This window comes from Camelus ferus, chromosome 2 (assembly GCF_009834535.1).
Source record: "Camelus ferus isolate YT-003-E chromosome 2, BCGSAC_Cfer_1.0, whole genome shotgun sequence".
In the NCBI taxonomy this organism is placed as follows: Eukaryota; Metazoa; Chordata; class Mammalia; order Artiodactyla; family Camelidae; genus Camelus; species Camelus ferus.
In genome coordinates, this window is record NC_045697.1 from 103,223,544 (window position 1) to 103,251,424 (window position 27,881).

Here is a 27,881-nt window from a genome sequence, read left to right on the forward strand (position 1 = left end):
GGGAAAGCAGGCAATACTTCCAGGGCTATTTTCTCAGAGTTCTCAGGTTGATTTTTCCTTCGGATAATTCTCAGGAAGCAGCGAGGTGCTCAGTTAGGAAGCTGGGAGCTTCCCAGCCACACAGACCTCACAGCTAATCACCGGGGAGCAGCCCTGCCACTCTCCGGGGCTCCGCCCTGCAGACCATCTCCCTTTTACTTAACTCTCTCAGGGCCACTCAGCCGGGAGAGGAGTCAGTGCAACACAGGGTTCAATCCAAGCAAAGCAAATATGAAAAGGAAGGTCAGCACTGTGTCAGAGAAGAGATGCCTTGACATGTGTGCCCCAGCAGAGGGGCAGGGAGTGTTCGGGAAGGTCTGGGCAGCCCCGGTTAGCGGGCTCCACTGGCGGCTCACCTGTAATAATAAGGGTGTTTCTTCCCATCACTGCCTTCAGAGGTGACGGCGCTCACGATGTCCTCGGTGTCCGTACTCACCAGCTTCACCGAGTGGACGGTCAGGTGCTGGTTCAGGTTTGCACGGCACTTAGCAGCATAGGGGCACAAGTGGCATTTGTATTTTCTTTCCTCTGAGGGAGAAGGAACAGGAAAAAACCCAAACCATGCTCAGAAATGGAATCTCAACACCTTGCAAAAGACCACTTCAAGGTATCAAGGAGAGAGTTCGAAATCTCGTTTCAAATGGGGACAAAGGGAACACCTTGGAGTTGTAAACATTCGAAAAGTCTCTACCGGGCAGGTCATGCCTAGCTCAGTGGTAGAGTGCATGCCTAGCATGCACAAGGTCCTGGGTTCAACCCAATAAAAATAAATAAATGAATAATCTTCATTACCTTCCCACCAAAAAAAAAAAAAAGAAAGTCCCAGGGCAACTGGACCATCTGCCTTTTCCTGGACACCTACAGGTCCCTCTCCCTGGTAAGGTGAGCCCCACAGGGGCTAAAAGAATATCGTGTGTGCCTGCCCTCCTCCTGCCATGTGTCGGTCCAGGGTGGGTGCTGAGGTGGGGGGGAAGGGTTGTGACACAGCATTCGCAGGACTGGTGTGTTTAAGAGAAATCTCATCATTTTCCCTAAGCTCCAGTCTGGGTTGGCCAGGAAACAAAAAAGAATGAAACTAAGGGGGAAAAAAGGACTTGGATGAAAAGATTTAACTGGAAATGTTCATGCTACAGAAATAAAACACAAAGTTTCAATTGATTTCTTAATAGAAGCCCCCCCCCCTTTTTTTTTTTGTAAAATTGACAATGTTTCAGGACTGCTTCCAGAGTGGCATTCTGAATTCATTTGACTCATCAAGCAAAGTAAAGTAAAAGGAGCAGGTTTTGCTCTCAGGTCCAGATAAAGGTAACAGATGATAACAGAGCAAGGAAAGAACAATTTCTGTTTCTGTCCTTAGTTCTTACTCTTGTAATACTGGGCTTGCCTTAAAGAAAATACCTGTCTTATCTCCTTCACAGGGAAGAGTGCAGAAAAAAATTTTCTGCAGCAAAATGTAAGGCATTGTTATTATAACAGGTGTTCCCCAACATCTGATGTGACGGTGGCCCTGGGCTCAGCAGGGCTGGGAGGATCCCCTATCGTGCAGATAGACTAGAGCCCTTTCTTTAGAATTTCTGCACTTGTACTAATAAATGAGGTTGTTAAGTTTGGTATTAAGGTTACGATTTCTTTACAAAGTGAATCGTAGAGATTCCTAGCTTTTTCTGTCATTTGGAAAAGTTTAATAATATCAGAATTTTCTAGTCTCAAAAGGCTTTTTTAAAAGAACTAACCTGAGACAATTTCTGGACCTGATGCCTTTTTTTGTAGTATTTCTTTCATCATCTTTCCAAGTCACCCTTTGGTAACTGATCTGCTTAAGTCCCCCCCCTCCATCTTGGGCCAATTTTGGAAATTATTCTTTATATCTTTATATCTTTAAATATATATTTATATTCGTTATATCTATGTCATCTAAAGCTTTCAAAATATATGAAAACAAATATATGTATGTATATGCATGACTGGGACACTGTGCTGTACACCAGAAACTGACACATTGTAATTGACTGTACTTCAATTAAAAAATAAATACAATACAGTACAATAAAATAAAATAAAATAAAATAAAATAAGTTTACAGCTTTTATTTTTTATTTTTTTGGCATAGAGTTGCTCTATTCTCCAACAGTTCTTTAATGGCATCTGTATTGAGAATTAGGCTTCCTTTTTCATTGCTAACTTTGAATGTTTTGGCCTCCTTTTTCCTTCTTGGACTTAACAGGATTTATCCATTTTATATTCTTCTTCCTAGATTTTGTTCTCTTACAAATTCTTTAAGATGGGTGGTAAGTTCCTTTATTTTTCTTTCTTCTCTTCTAATTGTAACGTTCATGTCTGTAAATGCTCCTTGCACAGAGCTGTGACTGCCTACTCCAGGGTGAGGTGCGAAGTGTTCTCCTTTCACTCCTCCTGGAGGTCTGCAATTTGCGATTTGATTTTCTTCCTTTTCTTTGATCCAATTAGATAGGACATTTTATGGACCCTCGGTTATTTTATTTTATTATTATTACTCTGCATTTCATTAAGAACATTTTATTATTAAATTTATCGTATGTTATGGCTTACCATTCTTGTGTTCCTGATTATTATGTAGACTGCAATTTTTTTGATGTTTAACATATTTTGCAGAACTGATGTGTTGATTTTCTTACAGCTGGCAGTGCCTCCCCACTATGTCATTTTGCACACTGACTTGGTATATTGGTATTACATGAAAGCTTTAATAAGCAGAAATGCACTTAATATAACAAATAAAATATGTATGTGTATGTGTATATATAGATAGATAGATAGATAGATAGATAGATAGATAGATAGATAGATATCATATTAAAAAATTATTTATCCACACCTTTAATTTTCAGTACAGCTCCCTTTCTCTGTATGTCATATTATTTTCCCTTGAAAATTTCCAAGGGGGGAAAAAAAATCTCATTAACAAATGCCTCCCTCACTTGCAAATATCAACATAGCTTCAACTTGTTCCAATTAGATCTTTCGTTATTTTAAATTTCATTTAACTACACTTAGAGAATGTGGCCTAAGGAGCTTCAACTTTATTGAACATGTGAAAGTTTCCTTTGTGGCTAAGTATGTGACTAAATTCTGTCTTTAGTGGTTTAATATTTAAGATTAAAGTATTAAAATATGTATATACATAAAAAGAGAAAATTAATCTTGTTCTATGAATATTGCCTGTTGAGCCTTCTTCGTTATTTTGTGTGACATACAAACCCTTTTTTTCTATATCATTTTGTTTTGTGTTTCCTGTAAGTAAGACATATTTGAATTCATTTTCTCAAAAAATTTTTTTAAATGGAAACATACTTGGTTTGCAATGTGTTAGTTTCAGGTACACAGCAAAGTGGTTCAGTTATACATACACATATGGATAAGAATATGAAGAAGGATGTGTGTGTGTGTATATATATATTTCAGATTCTTTTCCATGATAGGTTATTAGAAGATACTGAATATAGTTCCTGTGCTGCACAGTGGGCAGTTGCTCTTTATTTTTCATATAGTAGAGTATATGTATTAATCCCCAAATCCTAATTTATTCCTCCCTACCCTTTGCACTTTGGTCACCACAGTTTGTTTTCTATGTCTGTGAGTCTGTTTCTGGTTTATAAATAAGTTCACGTGTTTCATTTTTTTTTAGATTCCACCTATAAGCGATATCATACGATACTCATCTTTCCCCGTCTGACTTCCTTCACTGGGTACGATCATGTCTACGTCCATCCCTGTTGCTGCAGATGGCTGAGACACATTTGAATTTTTAACAAGTCTGTTGTGTAAAAACTGAAACACTTCCTTATTTCCATCTTGCTTTTTGGTTACTACTGATTTGACCTAACTTCTTTTTGTTCTTGCTTATCCTTGCTGCATTGATTAAGTTCCTATTTATCCTTCCTTGGCTCCTTCTTAACTTGGCTGTCTTCCCTTCCCCAACACAGAACCAACCACGTGGCTCTACTGTTACACGAACATAAAGACAGTGACTGTTTCTCCACCAAGGTGCTCTTCCCCTCTCTGCTCCCCCTACCACAAAAAAATGAATCCAATAAGATGGGGTGCAGCCCCACCCCCGACGCCCACAAGATGAGAGCAATAAACTCCTTGGAGTTGCGGAATTTTACTGGAATGTACCCAAATGTGTATCTTTTCCCATCAGTCCTACTCGAACTCAATGGGTCCTTTCAATAACAATAAAAGACCCCTTCCAGAGCCTTATTTGAACAGTGCCAGGGAAAATGGCTTAAATAGATCAGGAGAAAAACATTTCTACCACTTCCTGTTATCATTCTCTTAGAGAAACTCAGCTTGCTGGTAGTGGAGAGGCTGGCGATGGAGAGGGGGAAGGCCTGGCAGTGAGGCCCCGACTCACCTGTGTGCAGGGAGAGATGCCGGGACAACGTCTGCTGTCGGCCGAACACTTTCCCACATACGTCACAGGGAAAAAGCTGGTCGTTGAATTTCCAGGATGGCAACCCATTTCCTGCCTCTAGGACTATCTTTTCTGTTTCTGGGCCAAAAGAACAAAAAGCATCATGAGGAATAAATAAGGGAACGTGAACAAATTTCAGTTTAGTCAACATTTAGGACTTCAGCAAAGGCTCCCTTCTGAACAATGACTGCAAACAAGACCAAGTAACCTCTGGGCTTCCTGCTCATTTCCCTTCTCTATGAAGGCCATGCCTGAAAGTTGTGGATTTCCATTTTAGTCAAGTCTCCAGTATTTTCTCTCCTTCCTCACTAACGCTCAGCCGACCCACCCCTCCAGCAGGTTGATAGCGTGGTTCAGCACCGTGCCCAGTATACAGCTGGTTCTCCATAAATATATGTTGAAGGAGTGATGGTTGAGCTGCACATTAAAGTTCCAGAAATGTAGGCTCTGGCCACCAGACAGTAAGTCAAGAAGACTGAAGCTCAGATTCCAATGCAAAAAGAAATGGTTTGATCTCTTGAAAGGAAATACGCTCTCACTGCCTTTTATGAAAAAAGGTTTTGCCCTGTGTTCTGGGTTGTGAAAAATCCTTAATGAGGAACGTTTCATCACACAGACTCAGTGATGACAACAGCACGGGGCTTGCCATGGCCTTAATGTTTGTGTCCCCCCTTAAATTCCTATGTTGAAACCCTAACACTCAAGGTGATGGTTTTTAGAGGTAGGGTCTCTGGGAGGTGTTTAGATCATGAAGGTAGACCCTCATGAATGGGATTAAAACCCTTAAAAAAGAGGCCCCACAGGGCTCCCTAGCCCACCCCCACCCCGGCCATGTGAGGCCACAGCAAGGAGTAGGCTGTCTTGTCCCAGAAGGCAGCCCTCACCTGACCTGCTGGTACCCTGATCTAGGGTTTCCAGCATCCAGAACTGTAAGCAATATATTTTGTTGTTTATAAGCTACCCACACTGTGGTTATAGCAGCTTTTCGGGCTAAGACACAGCTCCACATAAAACTCCTTAATGTAAGAGTTACACAAGCAGAATTTCCCCAGTGGTCTCATCATATTTAGGAAAATGATGACGGCCACAAGTCATCTATGGATGACTCGCAGGCCATGAATGAAACAAGTGGATGTTAATACCTTCTCCTGCCGTCTGAAAAAGTTCTTATTTTCTCATCATCATCCATTGGGTTACCTTTCATTTTCTCACCCATTTTTCTTCTCACTGAGCTGTAATGGATTATACAAACATTCCTTCTACAGTAACACAAGGGGCGAGGTGACAGAGTACCAAAAGGAGAGAAGGGGCCACTTCTACGAGGACACTTGTCTGAGCCACTGATAGGCCTTTAGGCTTCACTCTGAAGAACAAGACAGATAATTCACTGAGCTAATATCTCGTCTTTTACTTCAGTAAATTGCTGTGAACGTTCTCACAGCACGGTAGTGCCTGATAGAGCCGGATGCCACGTGGCGGGAATCAGATGGTAGAAAGAACTTTTCAGACGATCCAAGCCGAGGAAAACACTCGGACCCACTGGGCATCGACAACAGCAGAACAAAGACCTTGATTTCACACAACTGGGCTGACACTGCTTCCCCAGTACAAGTACAGGCTTCCACCTGCAGTTGGGTGAGTCGACTGGATCAATTTTCATTTGAATTCAGATTTGCCAGATAGTATAATCTCAGGAAAGAAGAAACAAATACGACGTATGTATGTTTGGCGGGGGAAGGGGCAGGCACTGATGGTGAAATTGCAAAAATATTTGCTATGAGGCACCTGCCAGCAGTCCTAACACTGATAAGGCACATGTATTGATTTATCTGTGTTTGTTAAACGAAGCTCTTTGGGCCCGGAGAGAAGAGCTGGTCTTACTAGTGTATGAATGTGTGACCACAGACCTCGGAAGGGGAAGGGGTGGGACTGTGGGGGAAGGAAGGAGGAAAGGGAGGTGCAGGGATCTGAGATGCCGAGGACAAGAACCATCCTCAGATGACCGTCTGTGAGTCCAAGCCGTGGGCACTTCTGCCTCACGGTGATGAGAGGGCACTTCAGTCGTGCCTTTGAAGTGCGTAATCAAAACAGTGCTTCAAAGGAGGACGACTAGTAACAACTATGAGGAGAGATTAAGAGGATACAGGGTCTTCTGATACATTCACGACAAGAATGAACTGGGTCACTGGGTCACGTGCCAAACAAGTCAATGCAATTAAACAGAAAAGAAGTCTCTGAATAATTCTTTCAAGTATGAGTCACACACTTGAGAAGTTGAAGCATCATGAAATGTTGAATTCCCTCTACTGGCCTAGAAAACCATTAGGCTCACGAAGGCTGTGCTGCAGCCAAGCAGAAAGAACACCCTACGGCCACGGAGAGGTGGCCAGAGACACCAGGAGAGCATCCAGCCCCGGTCAGCCACCGCCTGGCTCCTGGCCCCCACGTCTGTCCAGGGCTCGGCTCCTCTCCCCGCTGGCTGTCTGCATTCACGCCGGAGTGAGGCAACCACGGGCAGCGGAGCCTCACCCCAGAACGCGACCTTGACACCCCAGCAGGGCGAAGAGGGGTATTTGCCCAAACACGTACTGAAGTAAAAGGCTTGCTCCTCTTTTCACGGAGCTGAAATGGAGCTCAGCGGACCCCATGTTTGCCCACATTTCCTGGGAAGGGTGTCACCCAAATGCCACAGGAGAAACCGTGGCATCTATCTGATTCCTCCCTCTCTCTCACTGTGTCTTTCAACACATCCAAGCAGTCACTGAGAGCTGTCTGTCTGGTTCTGGAGTGATACCTGAATGTGATCGATTCCCAGCAAGGCCAGTCTTTAGAAAGACCAGTGTCTGCCTTTTGGGAGCAGGACTGGCCCCATCACCATAGAGAATGGCCAGCCTGGACCACCAGCTCTCCAGGAGGCATTCCAAAGGTGAGCAGCACACTTGGTCTGCAGCTTTCGAGGATCAGAATTTCCCCAAAATATTTAGAACAATTCAAGTTGTAAACCAATTGATAAACGTTTATAAAAACTGACATAGAGGCCTGTATGAATCTCTCTGCATTAGCAGTAAGGACTGTCACCCCACATGAAGAAAACCACTGTGGGGACAGCGGTGCGTGTCCCAGGATGTGCATTTTAAAGCTCTATTCATAGACACAGACACCGTGCTCCGTCTCCGGCATGGGGAACTGGGGGAACTGAGTGAACTGGCCTGGCTACCTCTGTGGTCTATGCTACAGGTTTAAAGATACCATGATTTGATTTGTGTGCGTGTGTGGACAACAGTGTGAAAGCTAAAACTGACATATTTTCATGTCAAGTTTTTCTCTTCTTTAATTTTTGATAACTTTGGGGAAAAAAAGAAGACCTCAGAGATCTTTCTGGAACCCCACTGCCTTCACTGAGTCATTGTTCCTCACTGGGATTGTCACAGAAGCCTGCTAAATGGCCTCTCCGGTACCAGCCTCTCTCCATCTCAATAACCCTTCCTCCCAGATTCCAGAATGATCTTCCTGAGGCACAAATCAGGTCATCTCTCATCCTGTGTTCCAGCGGCCTCCCACGGCCAGACTCCCGCACAAGGCTCCTGAGATCCTTCAGTCTGGCTCCAACCACCTCTCACCTTCAGCTCCACACCTCACCTCCCACCACCCAAATGCTCAGCAGAGTGAGCAACTCACCTTTTCCAGAACTAGCTCATCGCTTCTGGGCTGTCAATGCTTTTGAACCTACTATGCCTCCAACAGAAATCACTCCCCACCCCAGCGCTTCTTCCACACACAAACTCTGGCTCATTTTCAAGTCCTATCTCAGACCGCACCTCCTCGGTAAAGCCTTCGCCAGTTCCCCAGGTCACGAGTCACTCCCCCTTCTCTGTTCGGAGCACTTCCATGAATACTCACTCTATTGCACCACTTTACCGGTTACATTTCTTGTTTGCGTATCTTCTATATTCTATGTACCTTTTTAACACAGAGCATCAGCCAGTCCAACAGGCAGCAGTGTTCAATAATAACTAGGTTCACTGGCCTCCCCTCCCTATTAGAATGTGAGTCATTGAGGGAGGGGGTTCTGCATGATTTACTTGTAAACCCTCAGCATTTGCACATGCCTGATACACAGCAGGTGTGTAGTATACAGTTGCCGAGGAAACGAATGACCAAATGAAAGGACCCAAATGAGGCAGGGAATAAAGATTATTCTTACTTTATAGGGGGGAAAGACTGAGGCCTGGAAATAGCTTTTGTCAAGGCTAATGGCCAATTCAGGGTGAAAAATAAGGCTACTTGCTTTCCGAATGGTGTTTTAACTCAACCCAAAGACTGTGATTTAATGATTTTATTAGTGGAAATGTTTGCGGTCTTTAGCCATATCCCCAAAGATTCTATGTCCCTACTTCCCAACAACAAGCCACAGGATTATTCTTTTCAAAACAAATTCTCTGGCAGACACTGTTTTTCAATTAAACCAATAGTCATCCTCAACTTCCCCTCTTCCGTGTTTATTCCCACTGTAGAGGCAGCTGGGGTGGCCATGTGCTAAAATTCTGGCCAGTGAGAAGGCTTCTGCTTTCCTGATAAAGGGAAAGATATGCACTATTATTTACAAAATAGATAAGCAACAAGGACCTACTGTATAGCACAGGGAACCATATTCAATATCTTGTAATAAACCATAATGGAAAAAAATCTGAAAAAAAAATGTATTACTGAATCACTTTGCTGTATACCTGAAACTAACACAACATTGTAAATCAACTATACTTCAATTAAAAAAGAAAGAAATACACATTTGATGTTGGCCCTTTCTCTCTTTTTCTTGCTTTAATGACAGAGGAAATGCCTGGGATTATGGCAGCCATTTTGTGCATATGAGGCCTGAGGATGAAAGCCAATCTGCTAAGGATGAAGAAAGGGAAAGATGGGAAAAGTCTGAGTCTTTGATGGCACCTTCCAGTAGCAGAAACCACCCACTCTGGACTTACTTGTTATGTGAGGAAATTAAACCCATTTGTTTCGGCTACTGTTAGCTGAGTCTTCCCTTATGATATTCTTTACTGAAACTCCTCCCTCCCATGGTAACTCTTGGTCTTAAGACTTTGAGTGTTAGGTCTGGTCTTTGACAAGCTTTATTCCAAACTCTTGCATCTTGTGAAGAACTCTCCACATTGTCAACAGCAGTAAGTGTACAGCCAGCTGAGCACATTTCCGTCTTAATTATCTTTTGTTCTGCTAAAAAACAACTTTAAAAAATTTTCTTTTAGATTATTAAGGAATTTGCTTTTTAAAAATTTTTTACTGAAACATAACATGTAACAGAAAAATTCACATAACACTAATTGTTTTCAAATGAGCCCAAAGTCAGGAAAAATTTATACTTTAATGTAAGTTATACTTTACATATAAGAAATACTATAGGTATTATTATTTTTTTAAAAATTGCTCTTCTTCATCTTTGTTCCCATATCCCTTCTGTTTCATTATTTTAAGAAGCTGTGAATGATTTTCTTCATTTCTTTTATAGTGAAATAAAAATATTTGTTCAATGATTATATATATTTTTATACAGTGTCTCAGAGGATTTTGTCTCCTATAATACACTTTATTTCCCTTTACCCTCTTTTACTCTGATTCCTGAGATATCCATAAATTGTTCCCATAAATTCCTGGCTACTCAGTACAGTTTGATCAGATATTTTTCTCTCTCCTTTTTCACCCATGCTCATTGCTTTGAATGCCATTTGGGTCTTTCCTTCTTCCTTAAATAAATTTTTGTATTTGCTTTAAGTGAAGTAAACAGGTGCACGGGTGTGAGCATTTTTATCCCTTACAGCATAGTTCGGAAAATAAGAACAGGGTGTTTGGAGAGTCACCCCATCTTAGCAGTCCCAATACAAGGCTCTCAGTTTTCCTTTATGGTGAACTGAGGTCACTCATTCATAAAGGTAAGGCTGAATGACCAAGAGACAGTATGTCAGTCCTCCTCTTGTGACCCAGTGACCCAAGGGGACAAGTCTCATTTCATGCACAGGCTCTGGGAAGAGGAAGCTCATCAAGTATTTCTCCAAAAATTTCCATGAAATAAACCCGCCTGGTAGCATTTGGGAGGGAGTGCTAGTAAACTGTACATGACAGAACGTTGGGTCCAGCAGAGGACTTTGAATCCAGCTCTTATTCCCTTGAAGATGAAATGGGGCATTCAATTCCGGGACCTCTCCTATACCAGTGCACTCCACAACCCGTCCAGGGCTGAGTAACAGAATCAAGGTTCCCGGAGTAACCACAGCTCCATCCTGCCCCAAAGCTTAGTTCAGGGAGGAACCTTAAAGGTCATCCTGTTCAATGCCCTCTTCTTACACAGAAGGAAGCCGAGGCCCAGAGGACTGAAGTGATTGCCCAGGTACCCTGGCTAGTGACTCTGGGGAGAGCAGAGACCAGAGCCACAGTCTCACTGAAGCTCCTCCAAGCCATCTGGAATCACTGCCAAAGTCTACAACACACAAGGAGGGTTTTTTTCTTTCTCCTCCTGTTTTTTGGCTCTGAGCTTAAATTCTTGGTTATAAGTGGACAAGTGCAGATTTAGCAACAATTCACAGACACTAGGATTTCTTTCTATCTCTCCTCTCGAAGGTGTCAGCCTAGAATATTTCCAGCCACAGAGAAGTTAGAAACTGCAATATGTCAAGAAGTAGAATAAAGATGGAACCGGAGGAAGATCAAATGGGAAAAATCTAAAAGCCAATCCCCACTGAGGTAAACCAGTTATTATTTAAGAAAGTTCCCTTGAGTCTTTCACTGACATTTGAGGGAGCATTTTGTTAACAAACAAACAAACAAACAAACAAATGACAATAACAACAAAAAACCCTCAGAGGGGCAAAGGAAAGGACTTCAGTGTGCTTCTTTTCAGTTTTAATATCACTTAGCTCCCTGACTGGTGTATCATCTGGTTTTTGTTGGTGTGTTTTGTTGTGTGAGAAGATCCTGGCATCTCCTGCCAAAATAATCCTCTCAAAGAATCATCTCTCAACCTGACTTTGGCAAGAGAAATGTGGAAAGAGAGAGAAGGCTTTATTTGGTTAAAGCTGTAAGCAAAAGATTGGCCAAAATGTGACCTCAACACATAAATAACTGTCCAGATCAACCAAATCCGCATCAGCTGCTCAATGGGGAAGAGGCTCTGGGGCCCTTTGGGTTTTCCATGATGACAGATGGTATTTTGATGATTTCTCTTTCATCATCAAGCCTGGAGAGTTTAGAGGCGTATCTCCAGTGAAATTCTGAAACCATCTGCATTGAGACTCAGTACTCTTTGACAGGTTAAAACCTATCTGGTCATTTCTAGGCAGGGCATGTGATTTTTTTGGTTAGTCCTCTCCCTACTGGCTCTATCCTTTGGTTTCATGGACTTAAGACAAGCTGCTGCCTTCTGAGGGCTGCTTGTGAATTAAGACATCAGCTGTGGTTTAGGACTCTTTGGGGGTTAATATCTTTCCTCTAGTGTTTGCAGTTCTATATTCTTTACAAATTCTTTTTTGGGGGGAGGTATGTCTGTCTGTCTGTTTGTTTGTTTTTAGTGGAGGTACTGAGGATTGAACCCAGGACCTTGTGCATGCTAGGCATGCCCTCTACCATTGAACTATACCCTTCTCCCCCACAAATTCTTTTTCATTTTAAAGGTCACTTCAACTTAGGGTAATTTGGCAGGTTCTAACAGATCTATTACGTTCCCTATGACCACCTCTTGGCAGGTCTTGGTGTAACCAAATTCCCCTTTTAAGATCATTCTGGACAATCTCCCAAAGTATGAGATTTTTGCTGGTCAGGATGTCAGTTCAATGAACAGCTATGATAGTAAAATTTAGCAACAGTTGATCTGTGCTCAATTATAAATCCTGGGTGGAGATTCTTAGGCATAAAAGAGTTCACAGCCTGAATCTTCTTTGGGCTCATTTCAAACTTCAATGCTTAGCAAACTTAAGCATTAAAGTCCATGCATAGGTCCCGGAAGTATTTCTCCAAAAACTGACATAAAATAAACCTATCTGGTAGAATATGGGAGGGAGCTCTATTAAACTCTACTGGACAGAACATTAGATCAAGTAGAAGACTCAGATTTCTTCGAATGTAATTCTTTCCCTTCCATGAGGATGAAACCGAGGCACAAAATTCTAGGACCTCTCTCACTCCAATGCACCCCACAACTTACACAGGCTTGAGTAACAGAACTGAGATTTCTAAAGTGACTGAGTCCTCATCCTGCCCCAAACCTTAGTTTAGGGAGGAAACTTAACTGTCATTCAAGCTCCTCTGAACCATAAGACATCAATGCCAAAGTCTACAACCAACATGGGTTTGTGGAACTGGTTATTAGTAAACATCCTGGGGTCAACCCAGAAAAGTTTGATGACATTTTTTTGTGTGTAATCCTGGGCAACAGTGAGCCTCAATGAATCCTTACTAATTGACTTTTAATCTGGCAGAGAACCACAAATGTTTCCTGTATCTGTTTTTTTTTATGCAAGTCATTTAAAATCAATAGAAGAAAACTGGACCTTGATTCCTCTGGTGATAGACAATGGCTAGGACTGGTCCCCATCAGGCTGGTGAGGCTGATCACATAGAACCTGAGTACCTTGGGGAACTTCTCTAAGCATCCAGAGAGGGTCCCTGGCAGAATTTAGCCAATTGATGTCTGTCATCTCTACATAACTTCACCTTAACAAGAAATCTATCCAGAATTTGGATGTTGCTTCTATGTTTTCCCTTTACTTGTACTTTCAAGATCAGTGGACCCTCAACAAATGCTTATGGAATAAGTGAGACAGTTGCATGGCCAAGATCATGATTGTTGAACTAAATGGCAACTAAATTTTGCACTGCAACAGGGAAGCACACTGACAGGAGTCACATCTAAAGGGCTTTGCTTATTATCTTGTCAGTTACCTAGACCAGTGACCACTTCTCTTCTGAATAATGCTGGTAGGATTAAAGTCTTATTTAGCAAATGCCCTTAAAATGTCCCAATGTTGGGGTCATTTACAAATCTTTGTTAGAACCGTCAGGCCTGGGAGCTGTGTCATTCTTAACAGCTTTGTGTCAGACACTGCTGATTGCTTATTCAATATCCAACAGAGCTAGAATTTTTTTCTTTAGGGTAGCAACGTGCCTTGTTTCAAAAGCACACACTTCCCTTCCTAGCTTTGACTGCTGTTAGAGGCTAACCCTGAAATACAGTTCTGGCCAATGAGATGTAGGTGGAAGTTCCTGGGGAGAGATTCTCTGGCTCTCCCCTGCTCCCTGAAAAAAAAAGACAGTCTTGTGAAAAGGCCTTTCAGCCTGGCTCTTCCTCCTTGGACACTGGGAAGTAGAGAAGCCCTCTTTCAACCATGAAGATAAAAGCCATATGATAAGGTGGTAGATAGAGCAAAAAATGAGGAGGCTGGGTCTCCAAACAGCTGCACCCATTTCTGAATTCATTATGTGAAAACAACAGACCCCCATTTGGTTAAGTCACTGTGATTAAGCTGAATATATTTCTAACAGATAAAGTCTTAAAGTGTGTAGCTAGTTTCACCCCTATTGGGCAACTTATCTCTGTAATGCAAAACAGTATCAGAGTTGCTTAAAAGTATATTAAGGAGATGATAATGCATAATTAAAAAACAGTAATTGCCTACATTCATGGAGGATTTACCATGGTGCCAGGCACTGTGTTATGTACATACACATGTCACACTGACATTTATAACAGCACGATGGTTAGATACTATCGTTACCATTCCCACTTAAAAAAAAGGTGTCTCAGGCCCAGGGAGGTTGAACAATGAATTTGAGGTCACTCAGCTGGTAAGTGACAACCTATCTCCAACCAAAGCCTGTCTGACTCCAAGGCCCAAACCCTTAACCACTCATTACATTATACTATTATACAAGATCAGAGAAGAAAATCTAAGGGTTCCGATTTTTTTCACCAGAGACACATCTATCTACTACAATCTGAATTTGTTCGACTTTAAATTTTCCTATATTCACCAGCCATAACAAACCAGCATCCATGGTTGCATAAATTTCAAGGGGGGCTTTACTAGGGCAACCCAAATGCTCATCCCGGGACCTGGACAGAGAGAAAACGGCTGAACTTGGAGCCTCCCCCTCATTTCTCTTGCCAGGGTCCTCTCGGGTCTCTTCCTGGGTCTTTACCGCTGATGAGTTGCTGGATATCAAAAATCTAAGCACCAATTATGTAAATTTTAATTAAATCCTTTCAGGTCAGCTTTCAGTTGCCCCAGAATAAGACCCTATAATGACTGTTGTTTCACCTTTTCCCAAGGAAGAAAAAGAACAAGCATTCAAGTGCAGAGCTACCCAATGACTCTATGAGGTGATGGCAAATCTTTAAATCCAAAAGGGTTTTCTGTTACGCATTATTGTAAAGTATGGGCACACAGGAGAACACCTTGAGGGGAAGCATTAACCATTATTTGGGCAAACAGGAGAATTATCTCTTTTTCCTCTTGTTTATTGCTGGACTGGGTGCTCAATATTTGTTTATTGAATAAATGAGGGAATGAATAAACTAAAAACAAATCACCGTCACTAAAACATTTAAACTTTCTAAAATACTCTAAAATGGGAAAATTCAGACTAAGATAACTTCTCAAATACTAAAATTTTAATCTTCATTTATTTCTAAAATTATATGATGTTCTATGCATCACACCTATAGAGTATTTAAAAATTTTTTTTTAACATGTCTCTTTTTAAATTCAAGTCACAGTCATTTCCAAATATTATTCAAGTAAGCCCCTAGGGATCTGCAGTTCTCTTCACTGAGATTGGAATCCACTGGTGTTCTCAATTATTCTAGTCCTCTTTTCTTACGGACAAGCCTTGATCATATCACCCAATTCCTTTAAAGATTTCTAAATTTTCTTAAAGCCCTTATCAGCTCCCAGACACTGCAATATTCTTGTGTGACTACATCCAGTTTCAAATTTTCAGTCTTCTCCGTCTGCTCCTCATCTCTTGAATTCTGTATTAACAGAAAATATAACTCTTCCAGTTTGCCTTTCTCTTGACCTTGGGTTTTAGCACATTATAAAGTCTGTGTTAGTTGATGGCAGATTTAACATTTTAAGGCAACACTCATCACACACATTTTTCTCCTGGACTCAGAAATGCTATCTATTTGATGAAGCAGAGTTATATGATTTTATATGATGGAGATATCTGTCTGTTGGTTTGTTCAATTATTTTCCCCCAGGTAGGGCTGACAGACATGGGGTTGGGAAACATACCTTGTTAGTATTTTCCTGTGAAAGTATGTCATAATATTGGCAACAGTGGTTATTTGTTACCAATCATAGTAAGTAACACAGTTGGCAAACATTTTATTTTTTAAATAAATAAAACTGGCCATCTCCACAATAATATCATTGTCAATAACTCAAATATTCATGTACTTTCTTTAATGGGGGAGAAACCTGTGGATAGAAATGCAGCTGAAAGAGGAATTATACATACAACTAGTTAAGATTTACTTAGCATTTATGTTGTTCCAGGCACTGTGGCTAAGTCCTTTACTTTCATAATATTTAATCCTCACAACACATTAAGGTTGATTGCATCATTGTCCTCATTGTACAGATGAGAAAAATCAAAGCTCAGAATGCTTGAGGAATTAGTCTGTTCTCACACAGCAGGGAAGAGGTGGAGGTGGGATCTGAACCTGGGATACCCAACCTGGAAGAGCAGGCACTCTGTGGCTCCCTTTATATCGCATGTGACATGTAACAGTCTTCATGGGGAGTCATTGCTTTTTGTGACGGGTCTTAATCTCTCCAAGTAGAAAAAGCCTGATAGATGATGACCTTGATTGGGACCGGGTCCTAAGGAGGCCAAAGCCATGTGTCTAGTTTTTCTCTTTCCTAGATGGCAAGTGTCACTGCATTTTATGGTCTCAGATGAAAATGCAACCTTACCAGTTGCCTTAAACACAAATGTTCCTGTTAAAGAACAGAACGTAGCTACAGCGTGGAAGGTTTAATGTTTAATCCTACTCCAAACACACATCCTATTGACACGAAGTTGAAGAACTGAACTTGTGTATAAAAGTTAAGGCATTACTATAATCAATATAATTAAATGAAAAATCTAAACCATTTCTATTTAACCATTTAAGGATTGAAAGAGCAAAAAGTGGATTTTCAGCTCAGAATGTAAATGTAAACATCCAATGGCCTAAGGATGTGTCAAAAAAACAGGTTGATACTCAGTGATACAGCTCCAAAGTAGTTGAGCAAGAGAAGGAGAAGTTAAAAAAAAAAAAGTTTTCCTTCTATTTCAATTTTCCAATTGGAAAGGAAATCAAGTAAATACAAAAATATCAATATAGTATTTTGGTTATAAATCAAAGTATGGAAAAATCAAATAATAAATCTAGAAGTATGCAGGCGCTACCTAATTGCATAGTGGAAACACAATATATTTTACTTATGTGTCTTATATTACTGTAGGTTGTATATATGCATTTTTCTCATATTTTCTGACTTGGTCGTCTTTGAAAGCATCTCTTTTTGGCCTCCTTTTTTTATGTAGATCTTAAATATAATAGACAATCAATAAATATGTGTTGATTTGATTAAAATTTCACTAATAGGCAAAGGAGAGAAAAACATGGATGCATGATGTATGTAAATTAATGTAAACCACATGCAAATAGATAAGGCTGAGAAATCCTAGCCTATCGCTTGTTCCACCACTTCCTACCCCGTAACAGAAAGTCACTACCTCCAGCGATGATGATGGAGGCTCTATATTCTTTGGAGACTTCACTTCAGGAGAATCTTTGCTCACCCTCTGTACTAGGGAGAACAAGGGAGAAGGCACACTACTGCTGAGGTGCGGGCCAGCTAATTGCTTGCCTCAAGTCGTACCTGTAGAAGCCAGACTGGGCATGAACCAGTCTTTGCTCAGTGCCCTCTTCGCCTCATTCTCTGCCTCCCCACATGCTGAAGCTCAGGTTCTTAACCACACCACGTACCAAAGGCTTTGCATAACTAAGCAGTCTTCGAACTGTACACTGTACTATAGAACACGTACTATAGTGGAGAACAGATGTCACCATCAGAATCTTATTTTCTGCTATTTCCCAGTTGTGGCATGTGCACATTTGTAACCTTACTGTTGCACGAACAAAGATTCTTGCATTTAATACTCTTATGGGAGCTCACAAATGCTCCTTGAGTTGGAACGCTGTCATACTCTGATTTCAACAGAGTACGGCTGCTTTTTCAGCACATGATTTGCCTCCAGGTCCTCTTGGTGTTGTCTAAACTGGAAATGTGGTCACATTCTAATCTCACAGGAGATACTGTCAGGTAAAACTCCTAGAGATATATATTTGTCATTTCAAAAGCATATACGTACCCAACAGCCGTAAAGGCCAATGGAAGAGCTCCCCACCTGTCAAGACCCAAGTCACAGAACGATTTCTATTGTGAAGAAACAAGTAACATCTCCAGCAGAACAGGGCACCGAATAACACCAAATCCCAAATACTGGTCTAGCGAGAAACCATGGGTAAAAAGTGAGTTTCCCAAAGCAAGGCTTTCAAATGGAATGGCATACCTATTTCTTCTTCCAAAGTGAAGCTTTAGCCAAAATGGCCAACCACAATACCTAGACTAAGCCTATTAACCACCCATGCCTGTCAAGTGACGTCAGAATCACCGTCAGCTGCTTATGGGGAGTGATTGTGTCTACCTCCTCCACTGCATTATTTATAGATAGAAGAATCACGTTACTGAGGCACCAGGATAATCATATGTATGCCTTTTTTTTAAAATTGAAGCACAGTCAGTTACAATGTGTCCATTTCTGGTGCACAGCACAATGCCCCAGTCATGCATATACATACATTTATGCGTTTTCATATTCTTTTCCATTAAAGGATAATATACAAGATATTGAACATAGTACTCTGTGCTCTACAAAAGAAACTTTAAAAAAATCTATTTTTATATATAGTGGCTAACATTTGTAAATCTCTAACTCCCAAATTTATCCCTTCCTAACCCTTCTCCCTGGTAACCATAAGATTGTTTACTATGTCTGCAAGTCTGTTTCTGTTTTGTAGATGAGCTTATAGTGTCCTTTTTTTCTTTTTAGTTTCCACATGTAAGTGATATCATATGGTATTTTTCTTTCTCTTTATGGCTTACTTCACTTAGAATGATGATCTCTAGGTCCACCCATGTTACTGCAAATGGCATTATTTTATTTTTTATGGCTGAGTAGTATTCCGTTGTATAAACATACCACAGCTTCTTTATCCAGTCATCTGTTGATGGACATTTAGGTTGCTTCATTTAATGCAGTCATTTTTGCCCTAAGTAATGGAATGTGGAAGAGTTAAATCAGATTCAATTTGGTTCATGTATGGGATGGAGGTGCAACGGGAATGTTTAAAAGAAGGGATGTAGAAGCAGCCATCATTTTTTCTGAAGTTCTGTGCTCTCACTGCTCAGCTAGAGTAGGGTGTCTTACACCAGTGGCTCCTCAACTAAGACTTCTAAATCCCCTTCAGTTTAATATGGAGCCAGTCATCTAATAAAGCATACAAAAATATGTAAAAGAGTTGGTTGTTAATTCCGGGCACCTATAACTTGGCCCATGTAGTTAAATGGTCGTGTCTCTATATGAAGATGAAATGGCCCAGTGAATGCAGTCATAAGCTCCAATGTGACTCCACTGAGCCATTGCTTTGGCCTCAGTGTCTATATATCAGCAGGTTCCTCTACATCTGATGTCCTCTATATCTTGTTAAATCAGGAAGGATGTAATCATTTGATTCCACAGGGTAGGAAGACTTGCCATTCACACCCATGGAGGGACAAGACTCTTACTTCATTTCCTCATTTCAAATACCAGCTTGAAAGGAGGTTTTTTATTCTTTAAAGTGGAAGGGTGCTTAAGAATAAATGTTTCATCCATGTTGCTGCAAATGGCATTATTTTATTCTTCTTTTAATTGACGAGTATTCCATTTTTTATATATATATATATAGAGAGAGAGAGAGAGCACAACTTCTTTGTCCAATCATCTGCATATATAGATGTATAACTGAATCACTATGCTGTACACTGGAAATTAACACAACATTGTAACCTGACTATATTTCAATTTAAAAAAAGTGGGATATAACACTACTGTGTATAAAATAGATAACAAGGGCCTACTGTATAGCACAGGGAACTATATTCAATATCTTGTGATAACCTACAATGGAAAAGAATCTGAAAAAGAATATTGGAGAATATGTATAAAACTGGATCACTTTACTGTACACCTGAAACTAACACAACACAGTAAATCAACTATACTTAAATAAATTTTTTTTAATTAAAAAGAATAAATGTTCCAAAAATAAATATGGATGTATGCAGATATGTCTTCACTTACCTGTGCATACAGTATCTCTGGAGGGATTCCCATGAAACTGGTAACACCAGTTGGGTGGCAGAGAAAGGGAGGAGAAGGGGGGGAAGGGCAGGAGCAGTGAGTGGAGAACTGGTGGTGGGGAGAGGGGTTGGGGGATACCTTATTTCATCACTTGCAAATCAAGTTTCTAATCAACTCTAAACATGTAATATGATGTCTCCTTGCACGCTCTTAACACCTGTGCAGGAAATAAGGCAACAACCTATAACAAAATTCTCTACTGAGAGCTAACGTGAGCTAACGATGCTCACCCTCTGCTAAGTACCTGAAGTAAGGTGTATCACTGGTCCTCCTAACAGCCTTTCTGGTAGGCTCTGTCCCCTTTCCATAGACACTGAAATGAATCACACACCCTGAGGGTGTCCTCCCCAGAGTCATGCCAAGTCAGAAGCAAGGTCAAAGGCAGGCACCGTGTTAGCTTTACAAAGAATTTTCGTCTTATGGGGCAGTGGCCCTGAGTCACACAATTCTGGGACCACAATTGCAATAATTTTTAATCAACAGAATCCTTGTATGATATCCCCAAACAAAACTTAGAGGTCTTGAAGAGTCTCCCACAAACGAATCATACCGGCCCCAAGCCAGAGTGTGCTGGACACCACCTCTGTGCTGGGTAACAGAGACCTTAAAGGACCAAGTACAGTTCTCGCTCCTAAAGGTAAACTCTTTGCTGTTAGGTAAGATTACTTTAGAAAGCTTCACATTGACCTTTACAGACACTCTGCTACTCTGATATAATAATAGCCAGAGGATTATCTTCCTATCAAGTTACAGCTGTTCACCTGGTCACTCAGAGTTTTATGCTTCGTGCAAGTTGGCCAAAGGGAGGTTGTGAACTTTGAGAGACCATTTACAGCCCCTCTGGTCCCAAATGCTGCCTCACAGAAGCAGGACTTTGTCCCCTGTCTCTCTGGAGCCTGTTCACTGTAAGGCTTTCTGTCCTCATTCCCACGTGCTCCTTCTATGCCTCTCTGTTTCCTGGATTCATTTATTTCAAAAAGAAAGAAAAAAGAGTGAAACCCTTCTTCTATTCAGAGGAACCAGCACTCTAGGGCTTGTTTCTTTAAGTCCTGAATAATGTTTAAGCATTACACTGTAATATGTTGAGTTTTAAGAGACCAAAGCTTCCATGGTAGAAATGGAAATGATTTATTCTGGAAATTCTCACTGTATTGTTAAACCCACAGGCCCTAAGAGAGCTGACAATTTTACCCAGTCGAGTAAATATTTTGATACAGGCCAGTCTAAATAACTTCCATTTCCATGTGACTGTGTGAGATTGTTTTCTTTATCATTCTCTGTTGATAAAATAATCAGAATTACCATCATGAGTCACCATCATTCTCCCTCACTGAATTTAAGATTAAATGGATGTGGAATCATCCATTACATTTTCTGCTGTAAGGACCAAAGGGACTTTGAGAAGAAAATCAAGACAAAGGTCTATGTACTGGCACAGGGCTGCCCCACTAACCCCATATTCGCATCAGAGTACGTTACAGCCGACAGAAGTGCGCCCCGCGTTCCAGAGAACAGTGTCCATGATTTGCATTGCTATCACTTCATAGCTAAAATATTCAGCTGCTTTCAAAACTTACACTGGTGAAAAATAAGAAATGACCTAAAAAGAACATGTGTGTTTTAGGGGTCACACTACACCGTCACCCACACAGGATTTTCTCGAATACACACACACACGTATGCATGTACGTTCGAAGCTTTAAAAATGTGCTAACCTTAGTTTTAGTGCTTTGCTTATTGGAGCTGACAAAGCAGAATTTCAGGGAAGGATATCCGCTATAAGAGGTTAAAATCTGAAATACTGCAGAAAGCACGACAACTTCTGCTATTTGTAGATCTTCTGGGTTGAAATGTTTTCATGATGTGCTCTTAAATTCCTTTACTGAAGAGCAAAGAAAGAATTATCTCGAGTTTCATGAAATTTATTGGAAGAAAGCAGAAATCTCTGACATCTGCAGAGAAATCAACAGGTAGGAGACAAAGCAGCTGGAACATCAGTTGTCTACCCCGAATTTCTAGCTTGTCCGCCGACGGGACTCCTGTGTGAAGTGCTGGCAAGACACTGGCTCATGAGTGGGCTCCAGCTCATCAGTCCCGATTTAGCTTTATTTTCGCTCCAAATCAAATCCCACATTTTGATAACTTCAGTGGGGGAGGGAGCTACAATTCAAAATTAAATCAAAGAAAGGAGTATTTATTGGGATTTTAAAACCAAATGGAATGAACAGACACAGATGTGTTTAGTAAGCTCAGGTTCAAATCAACAGATGTGAAATCAGCCAGTCGGGCGCAAGCATCCCCAGCAATGATAATGTTGAGAGCTCATAGTAGCATCGCCTGGTGGGCACTGCTCTGAATGCCTTACAGGTATGACATCACTCATCCTCACCACGACTCTGTGAGTTAGGTGTTATTATCAGCCACAATTTACAAAGGAGGAAGTCCACGTACAGAGAGTGGAAAGAAGCTCGCTGAAACTGACTCAGCTAGCAAGGGGCAGAGCCAAGATTTGAACCCTGGTGGTTTAGCTCCTGAGCTGGTACTGCCTCACACGTGATTTAGGATTAACGTAACAGAGTGAAAATAACAAGCCACTGTAGGCATCGTCACAGTCTGTGCCCTCTATCCCGACCAAAGACCATCTGGAATTATTAAGCAGTCTTTACGTTCCTTGACCTTGAATTAACCTAAGGTGTGATATCTGAGGCAGAGACTGCTAGCTGTTCTCCAATAGACATGCTTTTCTTCTTCCTTTAATAAAGGAACCCCTTGAGGTTTTGCTGGACACCTGTCTGCCCAACAAAAAACTCTGCTGGCCTCCCTAACAACTAGATGTAGCCATGTGACCAAGTTCTACACAGTGGGGTGAGCAGAAGTGATGTTCACAGCCTCGTGGTCATGCCGTAAAAAGGAGGGCCATGACCATGACTTCTTTCTTGCCTTCCTGCTGTTTAGGATGTGGACGTGATGATATGGGAGGCAGAGGGGCTGTCCCGGATGGTGAAATGAGAGCTGTATGCTAAGGCTGGCAGAACAAGACAGAAGAAGCCTGGGGGCTCCAGGGCCACGATATCAGCCCCAGACTGTTCACACTCTGGCTGCCACATCAGAGAGAAATAAACTTCTACTTTATTTAAGCTACTGTGATTTTGGACTTTTTTTTTTACAGCCATCGAAACTTTACCCTAACTAATACATCTAAATTTTTTTTTTAACATTTAAAGTAGGCTCAGCTACCCACTCTACAAGGCATACTCTCCATTTTCTGAGATGTTAATTCATGAGTAAGTTTCTGTCATCTTGGAGGCTTGTTTTTAAGGCCACTGTTACACTGAAGTAGCATCTCCAGTGTCCAGTTGTTTCTTATGAAACCAGCACAAATGTTAATAGAGCGATTAAAGAGCAAACCTGTAGCTTAGAAACTTGAAAATTTTCCAGCAGTGCACATTCATACAGGTCGCAGCAGTAACATGGAATCTGGGTATCTGGTCTACCACTTTTCACCTTCAATATGACCTTTACATACATCTGCCAACACCCAAAGTGGGCTTTCTCCACCTCAGCTCCAGTGACATTTTGGCTCAGATAATTCTCTGCTGTTGGGTCTGTTCTGTGCACTGTAAGATATTTAACAGCATCCCTGGCTTCTATCTAATAGAAGCCCCCTGGTCATAGTAATTAAAAATATCACCAGACAGTGTTAAACGTCCCCTGGGGGAGGTGCAAATCTCCCCCAGCGAAGAATCATACATCTCATGTATCCTAGGTTGCAGATTTTGAGAAAATAGGGGCTGTGGCTATTTAAATCCTAGCAGGGATACAGACAGGTAGGTCCTTAACATCCCTCTGATGACAGTGGTGCCCTGGTGATTACCCGGGGCAAAGAGCACGAGCTGTTCTTATTTTTTAAATTAAGAAGTTCACTGAGCTTTCAATAAGAAAATTCACAGGGTAATAAAAAAAGAAAGTCACAGGCATAATTCCAAGCACATTTAACTACTAGTCTAACTTCGTCTATCCAAGGTTAAGATGGAAATAATTGCCTATGGGAAGTGAAAAAAAAAAAATCCTCCAGGTCTGAATAGTGTTCTTTTGTAGAAAGTTTAATGACAGAAGAAAATTTGACCCTTTGAGAACAGAAAGCACTGCCTTTATTAAACTTTAGCCTTTTAATGTTGCTGGCACCATCTTTTCAGACATTTGGATACTATATATGTGTGATAAGTGTGAATTATTTGCAGGTCTCTTCAAATAAGTAAGCGTTTTTAGCCCCACCATTCAAGCTCCCCTACCTTGACAGCCCCCATAACACCTGGCATTACGACTGTTTTGACCAATGGAAACGTTTCTATGTACCATGGGACCAGCTCCTTCAAAGCAAATAATATCTTCAAATCTCTTTCTTATTAGAGAGAATGGGAAGACGTGTACTGTAAAAAGATATGTCAGGCCCGTCACCTGTCCTGCGATGGGACTTCGGGGGTGAGCTGAGGAAAAGGCTGTCACCCTGCGTTGTTTTCAGATCACTCCATGCACCGGGAAGGTCCCCAGCACCGTTTGCAGAATTAATGACTGTCAGGGCGCGGGAAGCCAATCAATTTGATGTACACGTTCGTCAACATAGCAGCAGTAATGCCCCAAGGGTAGGATGAAATTACATTGTTTAAATGGAGAGAATTCTCTCTTAGTTGATTTCTGGAGTGGGTGGAATCCAAGACATACCTTCTTCTCCCTTTTAATATATATGCTTTTAAAAGCTTAGCTGATTGCTGCAATCCATCATTTCCAGCAACCAAAAAACTCCATTATTTCAACCTGAGCATTTTACCATTCATGTTGAGGGTGGAGGGGAGCAGGCAGGAAGGGTGATTGGCTCTTTGTAGGAAGAAATTATTTTAAAAAATGGGAATTAAAGGCAACATACTGGGGACTGGGGGTCATTTACCCCTGTCTAACACGCCAAATAAGAATCAAGGATGGGCACTGTCAGCACTATTTACATCCAAGAAGGTGCAAAACCAAAGACTAATTTCAGATACCAAGGAATCTATTCAATTAATGGCTAAATGCAGAATTAAGAATTTTTCTTCTATCTTTTTCCTTCCACTTAAGTTCACTTTGCCATTACTTAAAAATTTTGAAAAGCAATCAGAGACATTTGTTCTTCAATGAGATTCACTCAAATGTGAAAAACATCATTACTTTTCCTTTCCTACTGCGATACATGTGGAATAGTACCAGATCACTCTGGGAAGGGTCTGGTTCCCCCTTTTGTTTGATTTGTTTTTAGTACAGTGGGTGACAGCTTCAAAGGTCTCGTTCAGAAGTGATTCAGTCATCTCAATAGGATGGGAGTTTGGAGCCTCAAAGTGTTTGGCACAAACCAACCTGTCAAGTCAAAACCAAAGCACCAAGTGTTTTAGTTCTTGGGTTTGTCACTGGGGAACTCAAAGGAGAGAATATACTCTAGGTACCCTTATTGGTTAGCCCAGTAATGACCAAACTGCTAATTGTGACCTACTGGCAGATCATGAACTAAATTGGTCTCCACTAGCATTCAAAAAAAAAAAAAAAAAAAAAGGTGAAATAAAATAGGATACATTAGAAAAATCAGACATGGTACATGGTGAAGATTGTTTCATTTACCTATCTTTAGCAATCAATCAGCCTATCTCTATATATTTTGCATTGTCATTTAAGATACACATATACGTACACATATATAAACAGGTGGGAAATTTACTATGAGTTTTTGTTCAGAAATTTGAAAGCTACCAACTCAGTACGTGGGCCCACCTACTTTGTTATGATAAAGTATTTTAAGAGGGCAAGTCTATTAAACCCAATACATAAAATAAACACAAATATCTTTTTCCTACTGCAGATTTTAAATTCTTTCTTTTAAATATCTTTAATCCCATCAACCTGAGCAATTTGAAACAAAAAAAAAACGAGCCCAAGCTGGTTACCACCTTCAAGAGGGTAAGAAAATTACTTCTTTGCTAGCGGTGTGCCAGGATCACTCTAGTTCTTCAATTGCACAAATAAAGGCAGTCATGTTGGGATCCAGCTGTTTGCAAAGGGATTTAGAAAGTGTCATGGACATAATCTGAGAGGAGTTACTAGCATCATCTTGAGAATGTCAGCAGCACAATCTGACCTGTGAGACTTCTCTGCCCTCATTCCAAGCAGGGAGAAGTTTTTCCAACTGATCAAAGGAATCCTTATGAATCAGCGTAGATGACTCCCCAAGACTCCAGGACCATAATAGAGTCAGCAATAGCACTTAGCTTGAGCCAGTAATGATTTCCCAGCGGTCTAACTGCAGCTTTACCGCAGATCCCCAGTAAAATGAAAATGACTTAAGTGCCTTCAGTGTGCTAAGCGCAGAAGAGCATCCTGGTTGGGTTATCTATGCATACCAAATACAAAAGGTCAGATGGACGCAGTTTTCCTCAAATTCGTTTCTCTTTGTTATAACTTGTTCTAATATATGGTGTCCTACCCTGAAGAGGGGCCACCATTGCCAGGGAACAGTGAGTCAACTAAGAACTTTTTTTTAAACTATGAAATCTCTTAAGTGGACGTTTCTATTTAAAATAGCAAAGCCCTTAAGTCAGATGGAGAAAGACAAATACTGTATGATCTCATGTATACGTGGAATCAAAAAATATAACAAACTAGTGAATATAACAAAAAAGAAGCAGACTCACAGATACAGAGAACAGATTAGTAGTTACCAGTGGGGAGAGAGAAGTGGGGACTGAATGGGGTGAGGGGATTAAGAGATACAAACTATTAAGAATAAAATAAGCTACAAGGGCACATTGTACAACATGGGGGAAATAGCCAGTATCTTACAATAACTATAAATGGAATACAACCTTTACAAATTGTGAATTACTATATTGTACACCTGTAACTTACATGATATTGTATAGCTACTATAATTCAATTAAAAAAAAGAATGTTAAAAAAAAAAAGGAAAATAGCAAAAACCCTTTAAGAGAGTTTGACCAGTTTGTTCTCACATGTCAAAAAAAAAAAAAAAAGAACACACACACACACACTCATGAGTGTAAATGGATGTAAAGAGATCACTTGTAAAGGTTTCTCTTGTCTGCACCATCAACCGTTCCCCCAGTGAATTTTGAAGCTTGTATCATCCTGGAGGAAACTGTAATTCAGACTCACTCTCCAACCCTCTATTAAGAAGTCGACCTCACAGCTTGCCAGCAAGGAGCGGACTGCTTGTTTTATCACTGAATCGTATTATCTCATTTCCTGTCTCAGCAAACTGCCTCAGAATGGGTTGGCTGAAAAATGGTTAACAGGTCTAGTCTAGAGAATCACCTCACTCTAGTCTGGTGGTTAAAAAGCACTTGAAACAAAAATGTAGACAAACAATGTATTTACACAATGCAAGTCTCAAAAGATCTATGAAGAATCTCCATTTCCTCAAATATTATGGACAATAAAATATTGTTAAAAAGAGATTTCAACGTCTGAGGATTGTCGGAGATAGGTGGGAAGTGGTACATATTTAGCAGGAAGTTTCTGACGGCTTAGTACTTGCTAGTGTTTCTAAGAAATTCCTTATTAAGTGCTGTTCTCATGAACGAGAAAAGGCAAACCTCCCACTTCAAAAGATTCACATTATGTGCTCCCCAATAGGCGTTCTTCTGCTTGTCAGTAACGCATGTAGGTAACAAATATTCAAGAATTCTGTTGTAAATAACAGACGTTATTGTCTTAGATGATACAACGTGGTGTAACGTTTGTGAAGCGCCATCATTAGTGGCTTTAGGACCGTAAATCACCCCTTCAATGGCAGAATTGGTAAAACACACACACACAATGGCCTCTA

At 40.8% G+C, this 27,881-nt stretch overlaps 1 protein-coding gene across 10 annotated transcripts in view; it reads right to left on the reverse strand.

Moving 5' to 3' along the window:
- Positions 1-27,881, reverse strand: part of ZNF827 (zinc finger protein 827) — a 170,262-nt gene that overhangs the window by 17,435 nt on the left and 124,946 nt on the right. For all 10 annotated transcript variants that reach the window (XM_032464360.1, XM_032464404.1, XM_032464355.1 and 7 more), the window contains 2 exons: positions 4,433-4,570; positions 396-567 (listed from right to left, as the gene is read on the reverse strand). In XM_032464360.1, coding sequence (XP_032320251.1) covers positions 396-567; positions 4,433-4,570 — 310 coding nt within the window. The remainder of the gene's footprint in view (positions 1-395; positions 568-4,432; positions 4,571-27,881) is intronic.